Source organism: Hydractinia symbiolongicarpus, chromosome 13, assembly GCF_029227915.1.
Source record: "Hydractinia symbiolongicarpus strain clone_291-10 chromosome 13, HSymV2.1, whole genome shotgun sequence".
Lineage (NCBI taxonomy): Eukaryota > Metazoa > Cnidaria > Hydrozoa > Anthoathecata > Hydractiniidae > Hydractinia > Hydractinia symbiolongicarpus.
The window spans coordinates 21,828,990-21,846,116 of record NC_079887.1 but is presented as its reverse complement, the minus strand read 5'-3'; the positions used below and the strand labels follow the sequence as shown (position 1 = coordinate 21,846,116).

Below are 17,127 nucleotides of genomic sequence, written 5' to 3'. Positions count from 1 at the left end.
TGATGCAGCATTGATCGTGCAGTTTCCAGTAGGGTGCGGTTCATGCGTTCAGCAACTCCGTTTTGTTGTGGAGAGTATGGAATGGTCGGTTCACGTTGAATTCCTCGATTGTTGCAGAATTCGTCAAAGTCCTTTGAGAAGTATTCACCACCATTATCTGAAGGCGTTTTATAGTTTTGTTCTCCACGTGTGATCGTTCGACTTTCAATCCAGTGCGATTTTCAACAAGGTTTACAAACTCCCCAAACTTTTCAAGCACTTCAGACTTTTGCTTCATCATGTAGACAGTAGTGTATCTTGAGAAATCGTCTATAAAAGTCACAAAGTACCTGGAACCTCCCACTGAAGGTACATCCATCGGTCCACACACGTCACTGTGAATCAGCTCGAGCAATCTGGTTGTGGTGCTTTGCGATTTCTTTGGGAATGATTTGCGATGCTGTTTCCCCATTGCACATCCTTCGCAGATTCGATCGACGGCTTCCTTGGTATCGATATTCAGGCCATTTACCATCTCTTTATCGTTTAAGAGTTTGAGGTTGTCGTATCCCAGATGACCGTATCATTGGTGGCACAGCTCGATTGAATCCTGTTTGATTGTTTTCCCGATACAGCACGTTTCCTCGTTTCGTGGCTTTATCGTGTTAAGTTTGTAAAGTTTACCGTACTTATGTCCAATAGTATACTGCTTCCCCTCCTTGGTGATATCGCAATCCTTGCCTTTGAACTGCACATCGACTCCCTTATCGGTTAGGTAAGATAGAGAGAACAGTTTGTTTTGGATCTTCGGCACGTAAAGTACGTCATGTAGCACAGTTTTGACCTTTTCATTTTTGCTCAAAATGGTCAAATGTACATTTCCTTTCCCGAAAGCATTCAGCACGTGATCATCGGCGAGTTTTACCTTTATAGGCGTTTCAAAACTGGAATAGTCTCTTAAGCTTTTCAAATTATGGGTCATGTGAGAAGAAGCACCAGAGTCAATCCACCACTCATCCTCGTTTACTTCAGAGGATTTCAGAGCTAGTTCATTATCGTGATCATCGTTAGCGAGATTTGCGTTTTCTTTCTTCTGGTCACTTTTCTTCTTAAAACAGTCACGAGCATAATGTCCTGGTTTCTTGCAGTAATGACATTTACCGGATTTCTTTTTGTTGGGCTTTGACGAAAAAAGGGCATCACCAGAAGTTTCAGCTTCAGCAGGCTTTTTCTTTTCGCTTTCGTGAATAAGCCTGTCCCTCACATAAGCCCAGGTTAGATTGTCCTCAGCAATTGTTTCAGGCGCCGTTATTAAATAGTTATACTCTTCGGGTAAACTACTAATAAGAAGAATAACTAGGTCCTTTTCTGCAACAGCATCATCAATCGCTTCCAGGTGTTCTGACAATGTCTTAATGTTGTTTATGTGTTCAGTCATATTTTGACCTCTAGCCATCTTTGCTGAATATAATTTTCTCCGATAGAAAATCCTTTTTGAAAGTGTTTTTTGCTGAAAATGTTTTTCAAGATTTTCCCATGCTTCCTTAGCCGATTTCGTGGAGCGAACGTAAATTTGTAAGTTTGTTGAAATTCCCAAACAAATGGCGGCAAACGCTTGGTTCTCGCGTTTCTTGATTCGACGTTTCTCAGCCTCCTGCATATCATCCTCCATGGTTTCATCACCGGTTACAATCTCCCAAAGATCTTTTCCGATTAAATACATTCGGGGGCGGATTTAGACTTCGGCCACTTCGGCACTCGCCTAAGGAGAAATTTTGCCAATGAGAAAATCATGTGTATCTAAATATAGAAATTGATTTAAAGCAACGCATAATTTTTATTATAAGCGTTTAATAAGATTCCTTTGCGCCCAGGATCCGAGGTAATATTCTTATCTCCACTCAGGAGTGTTTGCCGAGGCTCGACTCTCCTTCGATGTTCTTTGCCGAAGTACTATGGTTCTTACGGTAGTCGAACTACATTTTGCCGCATTTCGCTGACTTTGTTTCTCTCGATTCCTTTGTTTTCTGCCGTAAAAACAGTCGATTTCGGCGGCTGCCGAGGTGTGGACTTTTGGACTCTCTTAAACAAAAGAAACACAAAAGAATTATGACGTCGAGAAAAATCTCGCCGAGGTGTGGACTTTTGGACTCTGGTTAAAACAAAAGAATTTGTGACGTAAAAAGAATCTCGCCGAAGTGTGGACTTTTGGACTCTCTTTAGTCGAAATTTACGGTGAAAGAAAGATTGATATTAGGGGATGGGTGCGTAGGAATAATTTACTCTTCCTATAGTTATTGCCTCGCGGTAGCCGGTCTGTTTAATGGGTTCGGCCAGCTTCGGCCAACTGCAATTCTGAAGTTCTTTCTGATCCAACATGTCTTCTGATGGGAGCTTGCGCGATCGGGTTGTGCTTGCTGTAAAAAGCAATGATATTTGCGAATGTAAAAGTCTTTATAAGATATTGAAAGATAAAATAACAGAGTTTCCTCATTTTGGAACATTAGATCATTGGAGAAAGATTGAGAAAAAGTTGTTAACCCCTTTTTGCATGATTTTTTTTTTTTTATGAAACCTATGTTATTTCATTTATTTTAACCAACTAAAAACATATTTAAATCATAATTTGCAAAAAAAAAGAAATTTGCTGACATAATCAATTGATATATGATACATTATGCACAAAAAGTTATTAAAACACCAAAAAAATTTTTGGGAAAAAAGTGTTTTAAAAGCTAAAAAAGGCCAAAAATTGCCTCAAACTCGTATATGAATTGAAAATTTTATCATTTCAAATTTTTTTCCTAAAAGGACCAAATGTCAGAATTGGTGAACACCACCTGCTGGTGGCCAGTTGGCAGCACAAGGTGGAAAACGGGTAAAAATAAATGGAAAAGTTATGTCAATCGAAGATCAAAACATATATTATACAGTATAAATATTATAATTAGTAAATGTTACTCCACTCAAGCACTCTGTTAAAATCATGTATGGAATTTCTTAAAACAATTCCTGTCCTTATTTAAACATAAAGCGACATTACATTTCTCACAACATACATAGGTTAATGTAGAGCATTTCTGGTATTTGCAGCGAGTGCGAGAATCATTGAATACAGGCCAGTGAGCAAATTTATCGGTACGAACCTCCTGATGGGGCATTGGTGTTTTAGGTCCCAGACCGTCAACGCCATTATCAATTGATGGTCGACCACGCTTTCTATTTGGAGTTTTCTGGTAATGGCACAATAAATCAGCAACAGCTAGTTTGAACTTTACTAAAGGCACATTTGGATCTTGGTTTCTCCATAAAATCCAAGCATTGACTACCATCATATCAATTAAGTGGAAGAAAATTCTGTGATACCACTTTTTCGACCGGATTTTGTTGCGGTAATACCCTAAAAGCGAATCTAAAAAGTCTACGCCTCCCATATCTTTGTTATAAATCGTAACAAGGTTTGGGCACGGTATCTCGATATGTTTGTTTTTTTTTTTTGAAAACCTCTTGACATATCTTGTTGGTTCGCTACCAACAAAATTAGATAGCAGGGTTACCACCTTATTATCAAACCACGAGACAACGCAGACATCAACATCATCTATTGTTGCGACACGTTCTTCATGAGTTCCGCGACCTTTCTTTTTTATTTCTTTATCTGACGATACTGGACATTTTCCTATTCGGTTACGACGAACTGTCCCTACCATTTGTATACCTTTTGTATACATATACACGTTTAGTGGAATACTATTGAACCAATTATCAACATAAAGTTTGTAATTACAGTTTTCAGGAATAACTCGTGCTAATCGTACGACAACGTTACTGCTTGCACCAAGATCAGGCTCATTTTGGGCACATACATTATCTGCTCTACCAGTAAAAACTTCAAAATTATAACTAAAGCCTGAAACGCCACTCAAAACGAAAACTTTGAAGCCCCATTTATGTGGTTTCTTAGGGTTATATTGTTTGATGGAATGCCGCCCTTTGAAGGGGACAATCTGTTCGTCAACAGCTAAACTTTCTTCAATAGGTATTGTTCGAAGTTGCTCATTTAATTTGTTAACCAGTGGGCGAATTTTATTTATTTTGTCAGTTTTATCAGCAGTAGCATTATCACTAAAATGAATAAAACGTTTTATTTCTTCAAAGCGGTTGACTGTCATCACTTTTGCTACTTGGGGAATACCGATCGAGGACGACCAGTAATCTCGAGTACTCGGTAACTTGACGATTGACATATATAAAACACACGCAATAAATTTCTGAATGTCACCTTCTGTGATATCAACAGGTTTTTCTGGACGTGATTGAACTGAATATAAAACAGTTTGGCGTGCAATATCTTCGATCAAATCTTTTGGGAAAAGGTAGAAAAAATACGAAAGCTCTGATCCAAGACCCTCCAAATCATCATCTAGTTCATTTTGATAGTCAACTTTAAACTCATAGTTCTCCTTTACTTCAAGATTCTTTTTCTTCCAATTAATCGGTATCTTTTTTTTTGCAGCAGCAGTTGTTTTTTTGCATCCGTCGCTGTTTTTTTCGAGGTAGCCGCAATCGAACTCAGTGCCAAATTGTCATCGCTGTCACTTGATGAGTCATCATATTCTGATGACGTTGACTCAATTATTAAATCTTGTTGGTTTGCAGCATTGTAATATTCATTTTCGCTGTCTGAATCAAGATCGTCATCAGAAGATTCGTTTGGTTCAGGAATACCCCTAACATTTACAAATGGTTGTACTCGGTTAACGCCGACAGGTTTTCGCCCATAAAATGATCTTACGCCAATTGCTAAAAATAAAAATAATAATCTAGAAATGAATTACTATGCTAAACACATCAAATATACTCACTATAAAGGCTATTTGTGTGTATGGGCATCAAATAAAGATAATAAAAGAAATCACGTTTTTAGGCAAATAGCTAGCTAATATTCTTTTTTTGCATAGTGTATCATATATGATACAGTCTAAAATCTGGAGTTTATGAAGAAATTATAGGGAAAAACTTGTAAAAAACTTGTTCCTAGACATAAACAACCTACAAATAAACTGTATGAATTTATTCAGCTTCGTAGCATCAAATTAAATATGATTTTAAACATGTTTACTTACATGGACCTTGAGATTTGCTGCCGGACGCCATCTTGTAAACATATGAAAGTATTCAGAAACGGGAATTATGAAATTTTTTTTAAACCTTGGTTTAACTTACTAAGAACTATCCAGAGAACCCGTATATCAAGTTTATTTAGCTTAAAATTAGATAGTGTGACCAGAGATAAAGCAGAAATTTCAGTGTTGAACATTTTATTCCTGGGTATGCAAAAGAGAAAGCATTCGTCGCTTTGAGGTAACTATCTATTTTTACTTTTGTTGATAATCCCTAAGGAATGTTTAAAAATAAATTAATTGTATTGTGGTGACAAAGCGCTATTAAGCTTTTAAACAATAAACAAAAGGGGGTTCACTACAATAAACAAAAAGTTTCTATTTGGGTCATCGAGACTATTTAATGACAATAATAGAGCCAGCTGTTATTCTTGTTGTAGATTTGCAGTAGAGTGAAGTGAACAAATTTTTTATGTTCACTTTTGTAGATCTGAAGCTTCTGGAAATTGTTTATACAGTTCAGCATCCTTGTGTTTGGGAAGTAACAATATGTTGGTGGACTTGCTACGACTTCTGGTATCGTTGGAACTTTTTCTCTTCCCAAATTTTTATTCCAATCATCCTCTATTTTCTTCCATCTTTCAAGAGCAGAGAGGTTCTTTCAGTTCTCTGAAAAATATTCTATTTTTCTGTGTTTCCCATGTTGCTTGTGACAGCAATAAAGAGGGGGAAGAGCTTATAAAAGAGGAAGCTGTCTTAAATTTAAATGACAAAAACTGGTCAAGTTTCCTTTGCCTTTTAGCTTTGTCCTCAGTTACAGGGAGAATTATATTCTCATATTACCCTGATATTGGAGAGGAAAAGTTTAAGGTCTGTATGAACCAAAAAATAATTCCCGTAAGCATGTTTCAATGAAGGCTGATCTACACATAATGTTTTTTTATGAAGGCCTTATGTTATCTTCAAAATTTCAGTCCAACCATTTCGTGCCTCTCGTTCATTCTTCTTTAAAACGAAAGACTGATCAATCACTTAAATTATGTTTTCCTAAAAAAGTATTTACTGACGGTAATATGTGTGTAGGTGGTAAATTACAGACAAAACTTAATTTCTTAACAAAACCTATAGTTAAAACATATGAATCACCTGCTATAACTTCCAGTATTAGCACAATTTCCAAAAATTGTTCCACTGTTGATAGTACAGAACCTGAAATGGTTTATGTTTGTGAAAATGATGTTGGATCTTTTCGAAAAAAAGTTGCTAAATTAAAGGAAAGTGATATTCGTAAACTTATTACAAATTTATTCATTCCAGATAACACTTACAATTTCCCTGTCAGTAACAGGAAATTTCAGTATAAATGGCTTTCTGATTTTTCATGGCTGGCATATTCGCCTACTATGGATGGTGCATTTTGTCTTCCTTGTGTCCTATTTGGAGACAGATTTCCCAGTAAATCTTATAAGGTCACCAAACTTTTTTCTGAACCTCAAAAACATTGGCCAGATGCAGTACCTTCTTTTAAACGTCATTGTTCGTCTAAGCAGGGTTTACATGTAAATACTTCTCTTCTCTTCAATTCTTTTATTGATAATATGTCTGGGGCAAGGCCATCAATTGACACATTGATTGACCAAAATTTACAGAAAAGTATTAACGATAACAGGCAAAAACTGATTCCAATCATTGATACAACTATTTTGTGTGGGCGAATTGGCATAGCTTTGCGTGGCCACAGAGATGGTCCTGATTCACAACCAAAAATAGGGGAATACTCGCAAGGGGGGGCTGGAAATTTTCGTGAACTTTTAAACTTTAGGGTACGTGCAGGAGACAATGTATTAAAAGAACATTTACAATCTGCCAGTAAGAATGCCACATACATCTCGAAAACGTCTCAAAATGCTTTGATATCATGTTGTGGTTCAGTGATATCTGACACTATTGTCAACGAGATTAAAAGAAATAAGTTTTTTTCCATAATTGCAGATGAGGCAGCTGATTGTTCTAATAAGGAACAAATGTCTCTGGTTTTACGTTTTGTGGACAGCAGTTGTGATATTAGGGAGGATTTTATAAGATATATTTATTGTGAGGAAGGGTTAGCAGGAAAAGATTTAGCCTCAGTTCTGCTAAAATGTGTTTCCAAAGATTTATCTTTGGATATTTTAAATTGTCGTGGGCAAGGATATGATGGGGCAGGGTCTGTTTCTGGACATATAAATGGACTGTCAGCTCACATTTTAAGAATAAATAGGAAGGCTATATACACTCACTGTCACAGCCATCGTTTAAATTTAAGTGTTTGTGGCTCATGCTCCATCCAATCTGTTAAAAATACCCTAGAAAGAGTAAAGGAATTGTCCTATTTTTTCAACCTGTCTCAAGTTAGGCAACAGCTCCTAGAGGCAAATATTTTACGACATTGTCCTGAAGCTAAAAAGAAAAAGTTAATTGATGTTTGTCGGACTAGATGGATTGAACGGATAATTGGCTTAGATATTTTTCAGGAATTATTTGTTGCAATTGTATACACTTTGGAGGACATGAGTATGAATCTTGATAAGAAATGTAACCGTGATACTTCTACAAAAGCTACCTCCCTTCTGCATCTTGTTACTAATTTTGATTTTATTGTTTCACTAGTTGTAACACAGCTCTTCTCCACATCCATAAAGAAATAAACGTTGATATAAATGAAGTTATAAATAAATTTTCCATTGATAACAGAAGACTAAAATTTTAAGACATGACATGTTTTGAGATATATAACTAATGATAAAGAAATGTTAATAGATAGTACTTACCATGTTACCCCCCCACCCCGTTATCTTTTTTACCTCTCTGCTCTTTTTCTCTCTCTCCCCCCTCCCCTCGCCCTTTTTCTTTTCATCTGATTGTTAAATTTTTTAGATGTGATTGATAAGATTTAGGCTATTTCATAAATTCTGTATACATCCATGATAGTAGTATAAATAATATTCAGTTAATAAGGTAACAAAACAGCTAGCTGCAATGATAATACTTGTCTAAAGACGGTTATACTTTAAGTTAAGGTAACAAAACAGCTAGCTGCAATGATAATACTTGTCTTAAGTCAGCCTGGTGGGTGCGAGTATTTCCCTAATGCAATGATAATAGTAAGTAGGTAAGGGAAGTAGGTAAGGAAAGTAGGTAAGCAAGGGAAGTAGGTATAGTAAGTAGGTAAGGGAAGTAGGTAAGGGAAGTAGGTATAGTAAGTAGGTAAGGGAAGTAGGTAAGGGAAGTAGGTATAGTAAGTAGGTAAGGGAAGTAGGTAAGTAAGTTGGTATATAAGGGAGTATGTTTTTTTATGCTTCATGTTGACCTGGTCTACTGAAATTTAGTTTAAAATTTTTAGTTTTGATTGTTGTTCATTCATTTATTCATTGGTTGGTTTTGACAATTGATCAATTTGACTCATTTCATGACAGATTCATTTTGTTCATGGTTGGTTATATTACCTGATGTGCAAGCTGGAAGAAAGAAGAAAGAAGATTTTGAATGAAGAAAGAAGATTTTGACTGGATTATTAATTTAATCCTCTAATCTTTAAAAAATGTTATTTTTGGATTTCATTTATCTGGATGTGAATCTGGAAGAAAGAAGAAATTTTGCTGGCTGGCTAATTTTAGCCTTAATTTTTCTGAAAACATTATTTGGCTTTTATTTATGAATTTTATGGTTGTTTTTTTTTCCAATAACATATAAGAAATGGACATGTGAAGGTCCTGTCTGCTGCATTTTTGAGTGCTGAAATAGATAAATAAGCTAAAGCTTCTCCCCAGACCCCACTTGGGGGGCTTACAGCGCCCCCCGAAACCCCCAGCTGTTTTATCACGCGCAATTTTTGCTACGCAAAAATTGCGCGTGGGCTTCGCTTCGCTTCGCAAATCCGCCTAAGGAGAAAAAAATCCTGTATCCGCCCCTGACATTTTCATGTTGAATTTCCATGAATGATAATTTTCAGCAATTAGCTTCTCAATTTTGAAAGTGGCGTCTTCAGTTGCCATTGTCAAAAATCAAATTCAACAAAACAAAATTATTTCAGTACTCGATATAACATTAAAAAGTGTCTGGTCCCATAACCTGATAAAACAGACACACTTCTCTCGATTCCTTTGTTTTCTGCCGTAAAAACAGTCGATTTCGGCGGCTGCCGAGGTGTGGACTTTTGGACTCTCTTAAACAAAAGAAACACAAAAGAATTATGACGTCGAGAAAAATCTCGCCGAGGTGTGGACTTTTGGACTCTGGTTAAAACAAAAGAATTTGTGACGTAAAAAGAATCTCGCCGAAGTGTGGACTTTTGGACTCTCTTTAGTCGAAATTTACGGTGAAAGAAAGATTGATATTAGGGGATGGGTGCGTAGGAATAATTTACTCTTCCTATAGTTATTGCCTCGCGGTAGCCGGTCTGTTTAATGGGTTCGGCCAGCTTCGGCCAACTGCAATTCTGAAGTTCTTTCTGATCCAACATGTCTTCTGATGGGAGCTTGCGCGATCGGGTTGTGCTTGCTGTAAAAAGCAATGATATTTGCGAATGTAAAAGTCTTTATAAGATATTGAAAGATAAAATAACAGAGTTTCCTCATTTTGGAACATTAGATCATTGGAGAAAGATTGAGAAAAAGTTGTTAACCCCTTTTTGCATGATTTTTTTTTTTTTATGAAACCTATGTTATTTCATTTATTTTAACCAACTAAAAACATATTTAAATCATAATTTGCAAAAAAAAAGAAATTTGCTGACATAATCAATTGATATATGATACATTATGCACAAAAAGTTATTAAAACACCAAAAAAATTTTTGGGAAAAAAGTGTTTTAAAAGCTAAAAAAGGCCAAAAATTGCCTCAAACTCGTATATGAATTGAAAATTTTATCATTTCAAATTTTTTTCCTAAAAGGACCAAATGTCAGAATTGGTGAACACCACCTGCTGGTGGCCAGTTGGCAGCACAAGGTGGAAAACGGGTAAAAATAAATGGAAAAGTTATGTCAATCGAAGATCAAAACATATATTATACAGTATAAATATTATAATTAGTAAATGTTACTCCACTCAAGCACTCTGTTAAAATCATGTATGGAATTTCTTAAAACAATTCCTGTCCTTATTTAAACATAAAGCGACATTACATTTCTCACAACATACATAGGTTAATGTAGAGCATTTCTGGTATTTGCAGCGAGTGCGAGAATCATTGAATACAGGCCAGTGAGCAAATTTATCGGTACGAACCTCCTGATGGGGCATTGGTGTTTTAGGTCCCAGACCGTCAACGCCATTATCAATTGATGGTCGACCACGCTTTCTATTTGGAGTTTTCTGGTAATGGCACAATAAATCAGCAACAGCTAGTTTGAACTTTACTAAAGGCACATTTGGATCTTGGTTTCTCCATAAAATCCAAGCATTGACTACCATCATATCAATTAAGTGGAAGAAAATTCTGTGATACCACTTTTTCGACCGGATTTTGTTGCGGTAATACCCTAAAAGCGAATCTAAAAAGTCTACGCCTCCCATATCTTTGTTATAAATCGTAACAAGGTTTGGGCACGGTATCTCGATATGTTTGTTTTTTTTTTTTGAAAACCTCTTGACATATCTTGTTGGTTCGCTACCAACAAAATTAGATAGCAGGGTTACCACCTTATTATCAAACCACGAGACAACGCAGACATCAACATCATCTATTGTTGCGACACGTTCTTCATGAGTTCCGCGACCTTTCTTTTTTATTTCTTTATCTGACGATACTGGACATTTTCCTATTCGGTTACGACGAACTGTCCCTACCATTTGTATACCTTTTGTATACATATACACGTTTAGTGGAATACTATTGAACCAATTATCAACATAAAGTTTGTAATTACAGTTTTCAGGAATAACTCGTGCTAATCGTACGACAACGTTACTGCTTGCACCAAGATCAGGCTCATTTTGGGCACATACATTATCTGCTCTACCAGTAAAAACTTCAAAATTATAACTAAAGCCTGAAACGCCACTCAAAACGAAAACTTTGAAGCCCCATTTATGTGGTTTCTTAGGGTTATATTGTTTGATGGAATGCCGCCCTTTGAAGGGGACAATCTGTTCGTCAACAGCTAAACTTTCTTCAATAGGTATTGTTCGAAGTTGCTCATTTAATTTGTTAACCAGTGGGCGAATTTTATTTATTTTGTCAGTTTTATCAGCAGTAGCATTATCACTAAAATGAATAAAACGTTTTATTTCTTCAAAGCGGTTGACTGTCATCACTTTTGCTACTTGGGGAATACCGATCGAGGACGACCAGTAATCTCGAGTACTCGGTAACTTGACGATTGACATATATAAAACACACGCAATAAATTTCTGAATGTCACCTTCTGTGATATCAACAGGTTTTTCTGGACGTGATTGAACTGAATATAAAACAGTTTGGCGTGCAATATCTTCGATCAAATCTTTTGGGAAAAGGTAGAAAAAATACGAAAGCTCTGATCCAAGACCCTCCAAATCATCATCTAGTTCATTTTGATAGTCAACTTTAAACTCATAGTTCTCCTTTACTTCAAGATTCTTTTTCTTCCAATTAATCGGTATCTTTTTTTTTGCAGCAGCAGTTGTTTTTTTGCATCCGTCGCTGTTTTTTTCGAGGTAGCCGCAATCGAACTCAGTGCCAAATTGTCATCGCTGTCACTTGATGAGTCATCATATTCTGATGACGTTGACTCAATTATTAAATCTTGTTGGTTTGCAGCATTGTAATATTCATTTTCGCTGTCTGAATCAAGATCGTCATCAGAAGATTCGTTTGGTTCAGGAATACCCCTAACATTTACAAATGGTTGTACTCGGTTAACGCCGACAGGTTTTCGCCCATAAAATGATCTTACGCCAATTGCTAAAAATAAAAATAATAATCTAGAAATGAATTACTATGCTAAACACATCAAATATACTCACTATAAAGGCTATTTGTGTGTATGGGCATCAAATAAAGATAATAAAAGAAATCACGTTTTTAGGCAAATAGCTAGCTAATATTCTTTTTTTGCATAGTGTATCATATATGATACAGTCTAAAATCTGGAGTTTATGAAGAAATTATAGGGAAAAACTTGTAAAAAACTTGTTCCTAGACATAAACAACCTACAAATAAACTGTATGAATTTATTCAGCTTCGTAGCATCAAATTAAATATGATTTTAAACATGTTTACTTACATGGACCTTGAGATTTGCTGCCGGACGCCATCTTGTAAACATATGAAAGTATTCAGAAACGGGAATTATGAAATTTTTTTTAAACCTTGGTTTAACTTACTAAGAACTATCCAGAGAACCCGTATATCAAGTTTATTTAGCTTAAAATTAGATAGTGTGACCAGAGATAAAGCAGAAATTTCAGTGTTGAACATTTTATTCCTGGGTATGCAAAAGAGAAAGCATTCGTCGCTTTGAGGTAACTATCTATTTTTACTTTTGTTGATAATCCCTAAGGAATGTTTAAAAATAAATTAATTGTATTGTGGTGACAAAGCGCTATTAAGCTTTTAAACAATAAACAAAAGGGGGTTCACTACAATAAACAAAAAGTTTCTATTTGGGTCATCGAGACTATTTAATGACAATAATAGAGCCAGCTGTTATTCTTGTTGTAGATTTGCAGTAGAGTGAAGTGAACAAATTTTTTATGTTCACTTTTGTAGATCTGAAGCTTCTGGAAATTGTTTATACAGTTCAGCATCCTTGTGTTTGGGAAGTAACAATATGTTGGTGGACTTGCTACGACTTCTGGTATCGTTGGAACTTTTTCTCTTCCCAAATTTTTATTCCAATCATCCTCTATTTTCTTCCATCTTTCAAGAGCAGAGAGGTTCTTTCAGTTCTCTGAAAAATATTCTATTTTTCTGTGTTTCCCATGTTGCTTGTGACAGCAATAAAGAGGGGGAAGAGCTTATAAAAGAGGAAGCTGTCTTAAATTTAAATGACAAAAACTGGTCAAGTTTCCTTTGCCTTTTAGCTTTGTCCTCAGTTACAGGGAGAATTATATTCTCATATTACCCTGATATTGGAGAGGAAAAGTTTAAGGTCTGTATGAACCAAAAAATAATTCCCGTAAGCATGTTTCAATGAAGGCTGATCTACACATAATGTTTTTTTATGAAGGCCTTATGTTATCTTCAAAATTTCAGTCCAACCATTTCGTGCCTCTCGTTCATTCTTCTTTAAAACGAAAGACTGATCAATCACTTAAATTATGTTTTCCTAAAAAAGTATTTACTGACGGTAATATGTGTGTAGGTGGTAATTTACAGACAAAACTTAATTTCTTAACAAAACCTATAGTTAAAACATATGAATCACCTGCTATAACTTCCAGTATTAGCACAATTTCCAAAAATTGTTCCACTGTTGATAGTACAGAACCTGAAATGGTTTATGTTTGTGAAAATGATGTTGGATCTTTTCGAAAAAAAGTTGCTAAATTAAAGGAAAGTGATATTCGTAAACTTATTACAAATTTATTCATTCCAGATAACACTTACAATTTCCCTGTCAGTAACAGGAAATTTCAGTATAAATGGCTTTCTGATTTTTCATGGCTGGCATATTCGCCTACTATGGATGGTGCATTTTGTCTTCCTTGTGTCCTATTTGGAGACAGATTTCCCAGTAAATCTTATAAGGTCACCAAACTTTTTTCTGAACCTCAAAAACATTGGCCAGATGCAGTACCTTCTTTTAAACGTCATTGTTCGTCTAAGCAGGGTTTACATGTAAATACTTCTCTTCTCTTCAATTCTTTTATTGATAATATGTCTGGGGCAAGGCCATCAATTGACACATTGATTGACCAAAATTTACAGAAAAGTATTAACGATAACAGGCAAAAACTGATTCCAATCATTGATACAATTATTTTGTGTGGGCGAATTGGCATAGCTTTGCGTGGCCACAGAGATGGTCCTGATTCACAACCAAAAATAGGGGAATACTCGCAAGGGGGGGCTGGAAATTTTCGTGAACTTTTAAACTTTAGGGTACGTGCAGGAGACAATGTATTAAAAGAACATTTACAATCTGCCAGTAAGAATGCTACATACATCTCGAAAACGTCTCAAAATGCTTTGATATCATGTTGTGGTTCAGTGATATCTGACACTATTGTCAACGAGATTAAAAGAAATAAGTTTTTTTCCATAATTGCAGATGAGGCAGCTGATTGTTCTAATAAGGAACAAATGTCTCTGGTTTTACGTTTTGTGGACAGCAGTTGTGATATTAGGGAGGATTTTATAAGATATATTTATTGTGAGGAAGGGTTAGCAGGAAAAGATTTAGCCTCAGTTCTGCTAAAATGTGTTTCCAAAGATTTATCTTTGGATATTTTAAATTGTCGTGGGCAAGGATATGATGGGGCAGGGTCTGTTTCTGGACATATAAATGGACTGTCAGCTCACATTTTAAGAATAAATAGGAAGGCTATATACACTCACTGTCACAGCCATCGTTTAAATTTAAGTGTTTGTGGCTCATGCTCCATCCAATCTGTTAAAAATACCCTAGAAAGAGTAAAGGAATTGTCCTATTTTTTCAACCTGTCTCAAGTTAGGCAACAGCTCCTAGAGGCAAATATTTTACGACATTGTCCTGAAGCTAAAAAGAAAAAGTTAATTGATGTTTGTCGGACTAGATGGATTGAACGGATAATTGGCTTAGATATTTTTCAGGAATTATTTGTTGCAATTGTATACACTTTGGAGGACATGAGTATGAATCTTGATAAGAAATGTAACCGTGATACTTCTACAAAAGCTACCTCCCTTCTGCATCTTGTTACTAATTTTGATTTTATTGTTTCACTAGTTGTAACACGGTCAGTAATGGACTTATTGTTGCCAGTTACAAAGATTTTACAAGGAAAAACTATTGACCTTTTATCGAGCTTGCATCTTATACAAAGTCTTAAAAATATGTCCTTAACTATAAGAGCTTCTGCAAATGATTATCACAACAATTGGTACAAAGAGGCTGTTTCCCTAGCGTCTACAGTCCGTGTGCAAGAAAATAGACCTAGAGTTTGTTCTCGGCAGGTACATAGAAGTAATGTATCAGCTGATACTATATCTAGTTACTACCTGCGCAGCTTAACAATTCCAATTCTAGATCACCTAAGCACTGAACTTAGTAAACGATTTGAACCTAGTTCCTTAGCAGCTTATGCTGGTCTTGCAGTAATTCCATCCAACATGATTTCTCTTCTTTACTTGTGGGAAGAATATTGGACTTCGTACAAATTTGATGCACCAGATAATGTTTCCTCTACACTTAAATTATTCATTTTCCTGGCTTTGAAAATATAACTGTGGCCCTAAGAATTTTAGGCACATTACCAGTCACCTCATGTGAATGTGAAAGGTCCTTTTCTGCACTACGACGATTAAAAAATTATAACCGCAGTACTATGTCTAACGATAGACTAAATGGCTTAGCTCTTCTCCACATCCATAAAGAAATAAACGTTGATATAAATGAAGTTATAAATAAATTTTCCATTGATAACAGAAGACTAAAATTTTAAGACATGACATGTTTAGAGATATATAACTAATGATAAAGAAATGTTAATAGATAGTACTTACCATGTTACCCCCCCACCCCGTTATCTTTTTTACCTCTCTGCTCTTTTTCTCTCTCTCCCCCCTCCCCTCGCCCTTTTTCTTTTCATCTGATTGTTAAATTTTTTAGATGTGATTGATAAGATTTAGGCTATTTCATAAATTCTGTATACATCCATGATAGTAGTATAAATAATATTCAGTTAATAAGGTAACAAAACAGCTAGCTGCAATGATAATACTTGTCTAAAGACGGTTATACTTTAAGTTAAGGTAACAAAACAGCTAGCTGCAATGATAATACTTGTCTTAAGTCAGCCTGGTGGGTGCGAGTATTTCCCTAATGCAATGATAATAGTAAGTAGGTAAGGGAAGTAGGTAAGGAAAGTAGGTAAGCAAGGGAAGTAGGTATAGTAAATAGGTAAGGGAAGTAGGTAACGGAAGTAGGTATAGTAAGTAGGTAAGGGAAGTAGGTAAGGGAAGTAGGTATAGTAAGTAGGTAAGGGAAGTAGGTAAGTAAGTTGGTATATAAGGGAGTATGTTTTTTTATGCTTCATGTTGACCTGGTCTACTGAAATTTAGTTTAAAATTTTTAGTTTTGATTGTTGTTCATTCATTTATTCATTGGTTGGTTTTGACAATTGATCAATTTGACTCATTTCATGACAGATTCATTTTGTTCATGGTTGGTTATATTACCTGATGTGCAAGCTGGAAGAAAGAAGAAAGAAGATTTTGAATGAAGAAAGAAGATTTTGACTGGATTATTAATTTAATCCTCTAATCTTTAAAAAATGTTATTTTTGGATTTCATTTATCTGGATGTGAATCTGGAAGAAAGAAGAAATTTTGCTGGCTGGCTAATTTTAGCCTTAATTTTTCTGAAAACATTATTTGGCTTTTATTTATGAATTTTATGGTTGTTTTTTTTTCCAATAACATATAAGAAATGGACATGTGAAGGTCCTGTCTGCTGCATTTTTGAGTGCTGAAATAGATAAATAAGCTAAAGCTTCTCCCCAGACCCTACTTGGGGGGCTTACAGCGCCCCCCGAAACCCCCAGCTGTTTTATCACGCGCAATTTTTGCTACGCAAAAATTGCGCGTGGGCTTCGCTTCGCTTCGCAAATCCGCCTAAGGAGAAAAAAATCCTGTATCCGCCCCTGACATTTTCATGTTGAATTTCCATGAATGATAATTTTCAGCAATTAGCTTCTCAATTTTGAAAGTGGCGTCTTCAGTTGCCATTGTCAAAAATCAAATTCAACAAAACAAAATTATTTCAGTACTCGATATAACATTAAAAAGTGTCTGGTCCCATAACCTGATAAAACAGACACACAGAGTTTCTCACTCATAGAGTACTTTTTCTCTTATAA

General features: G+C 35.6%; 4 protein-coding genes across 9 annotated transcripts in view; 2 read left to right on the top strand and 2 right to left on the bottom strand.

Annotated features, from left to right (window-relative positions):
- The window catches only part of LOC130624313 (52 kDa repressor of the inhibitor of the protein kinase-like), a 34,688-nt gene extending 17,929 nt beyond the window's left edge, over positions 1–16,759 (top strand). The window contains exons 2-3 of one of the 6 annotated variants that reach the window (XM_057439898.1): positions 8,254–8,400; positions 16,127–16,759. The gene's annotated coding sequence lies outside the window, so the exon portion shown is untranslated. Of the gene's footprint in view, positions 1–8,253; positions 8,924–15,959; positions 16,079–16,113 lie in introns of those variants that run through there. The other 5 variants (XM_057439897.1, XM_057439899.1, XM_057439896.1 and 2 more) reach the window with 5 other exon arrangements.
- LOC130624316 (piggyBac transposable element-derived protein 3-like) lies at positions 2,954–5,166 on the bottom strand. The gene is made up of 2 exons (XM_057439902.1): positions 5,106–5,166; positions 2,954–4,782 (listed from the first exon to the last, which is right to left on the bottom strand). Exon 2 carries the CDS (start codon positions 4,224–4,226, stop codon positions 2,964–2,966), a length of 1,263 nt encoding a protein of 420 aa, XP_057295885.1. The 5' UTR covers positions 4,227–4,782; positions 5,106–5,166; the 3' UTR covers positions 2,954–2,963.
- On the bottom strand, positions 10,209–12,392 carry LOC130623217 (piggyBac transposable element-derived protein 3-like). Its single transcript, XM_057438696.1, has 2 exons — positions 12,351–12,392; positions 10,209–12,027 (listed from the first exon to the last, which is right to left on the bottom strand). Exon 2 carries the CDS (start codon positions 11,469–11,471, stop codon positions 10,209–10,211), a length of 1,263 nt encoding a protein of 420 aa, XP_057294679.1. The 5' UTR covers positions 11,472–12,027; positions 12,351–12,392.
- On the top strand, positions 12,518–15,719 carry LOC130624312 (52 kDa repressor of the inhibitor of the protein kinase-like). Its single transcript, XM_057439894.1, has 2 exons — positions 12,518–12,588; positions 12,836–15,719. The coding sequence occupies exon 2, from the start codon at positions 13,259–13,261 to the stop codon at positions 15,491–15,493; it is 2,235 nt and encodes a 744-aa protein (XP_057295877.1). The 5' UTR covers positions 12,518–12,588; positions 12,836–13,258; the 3' UTR covers positions 15,494–15,719.
- Positions 16,760–17,127: the final 368 nt, after the last annotated feature.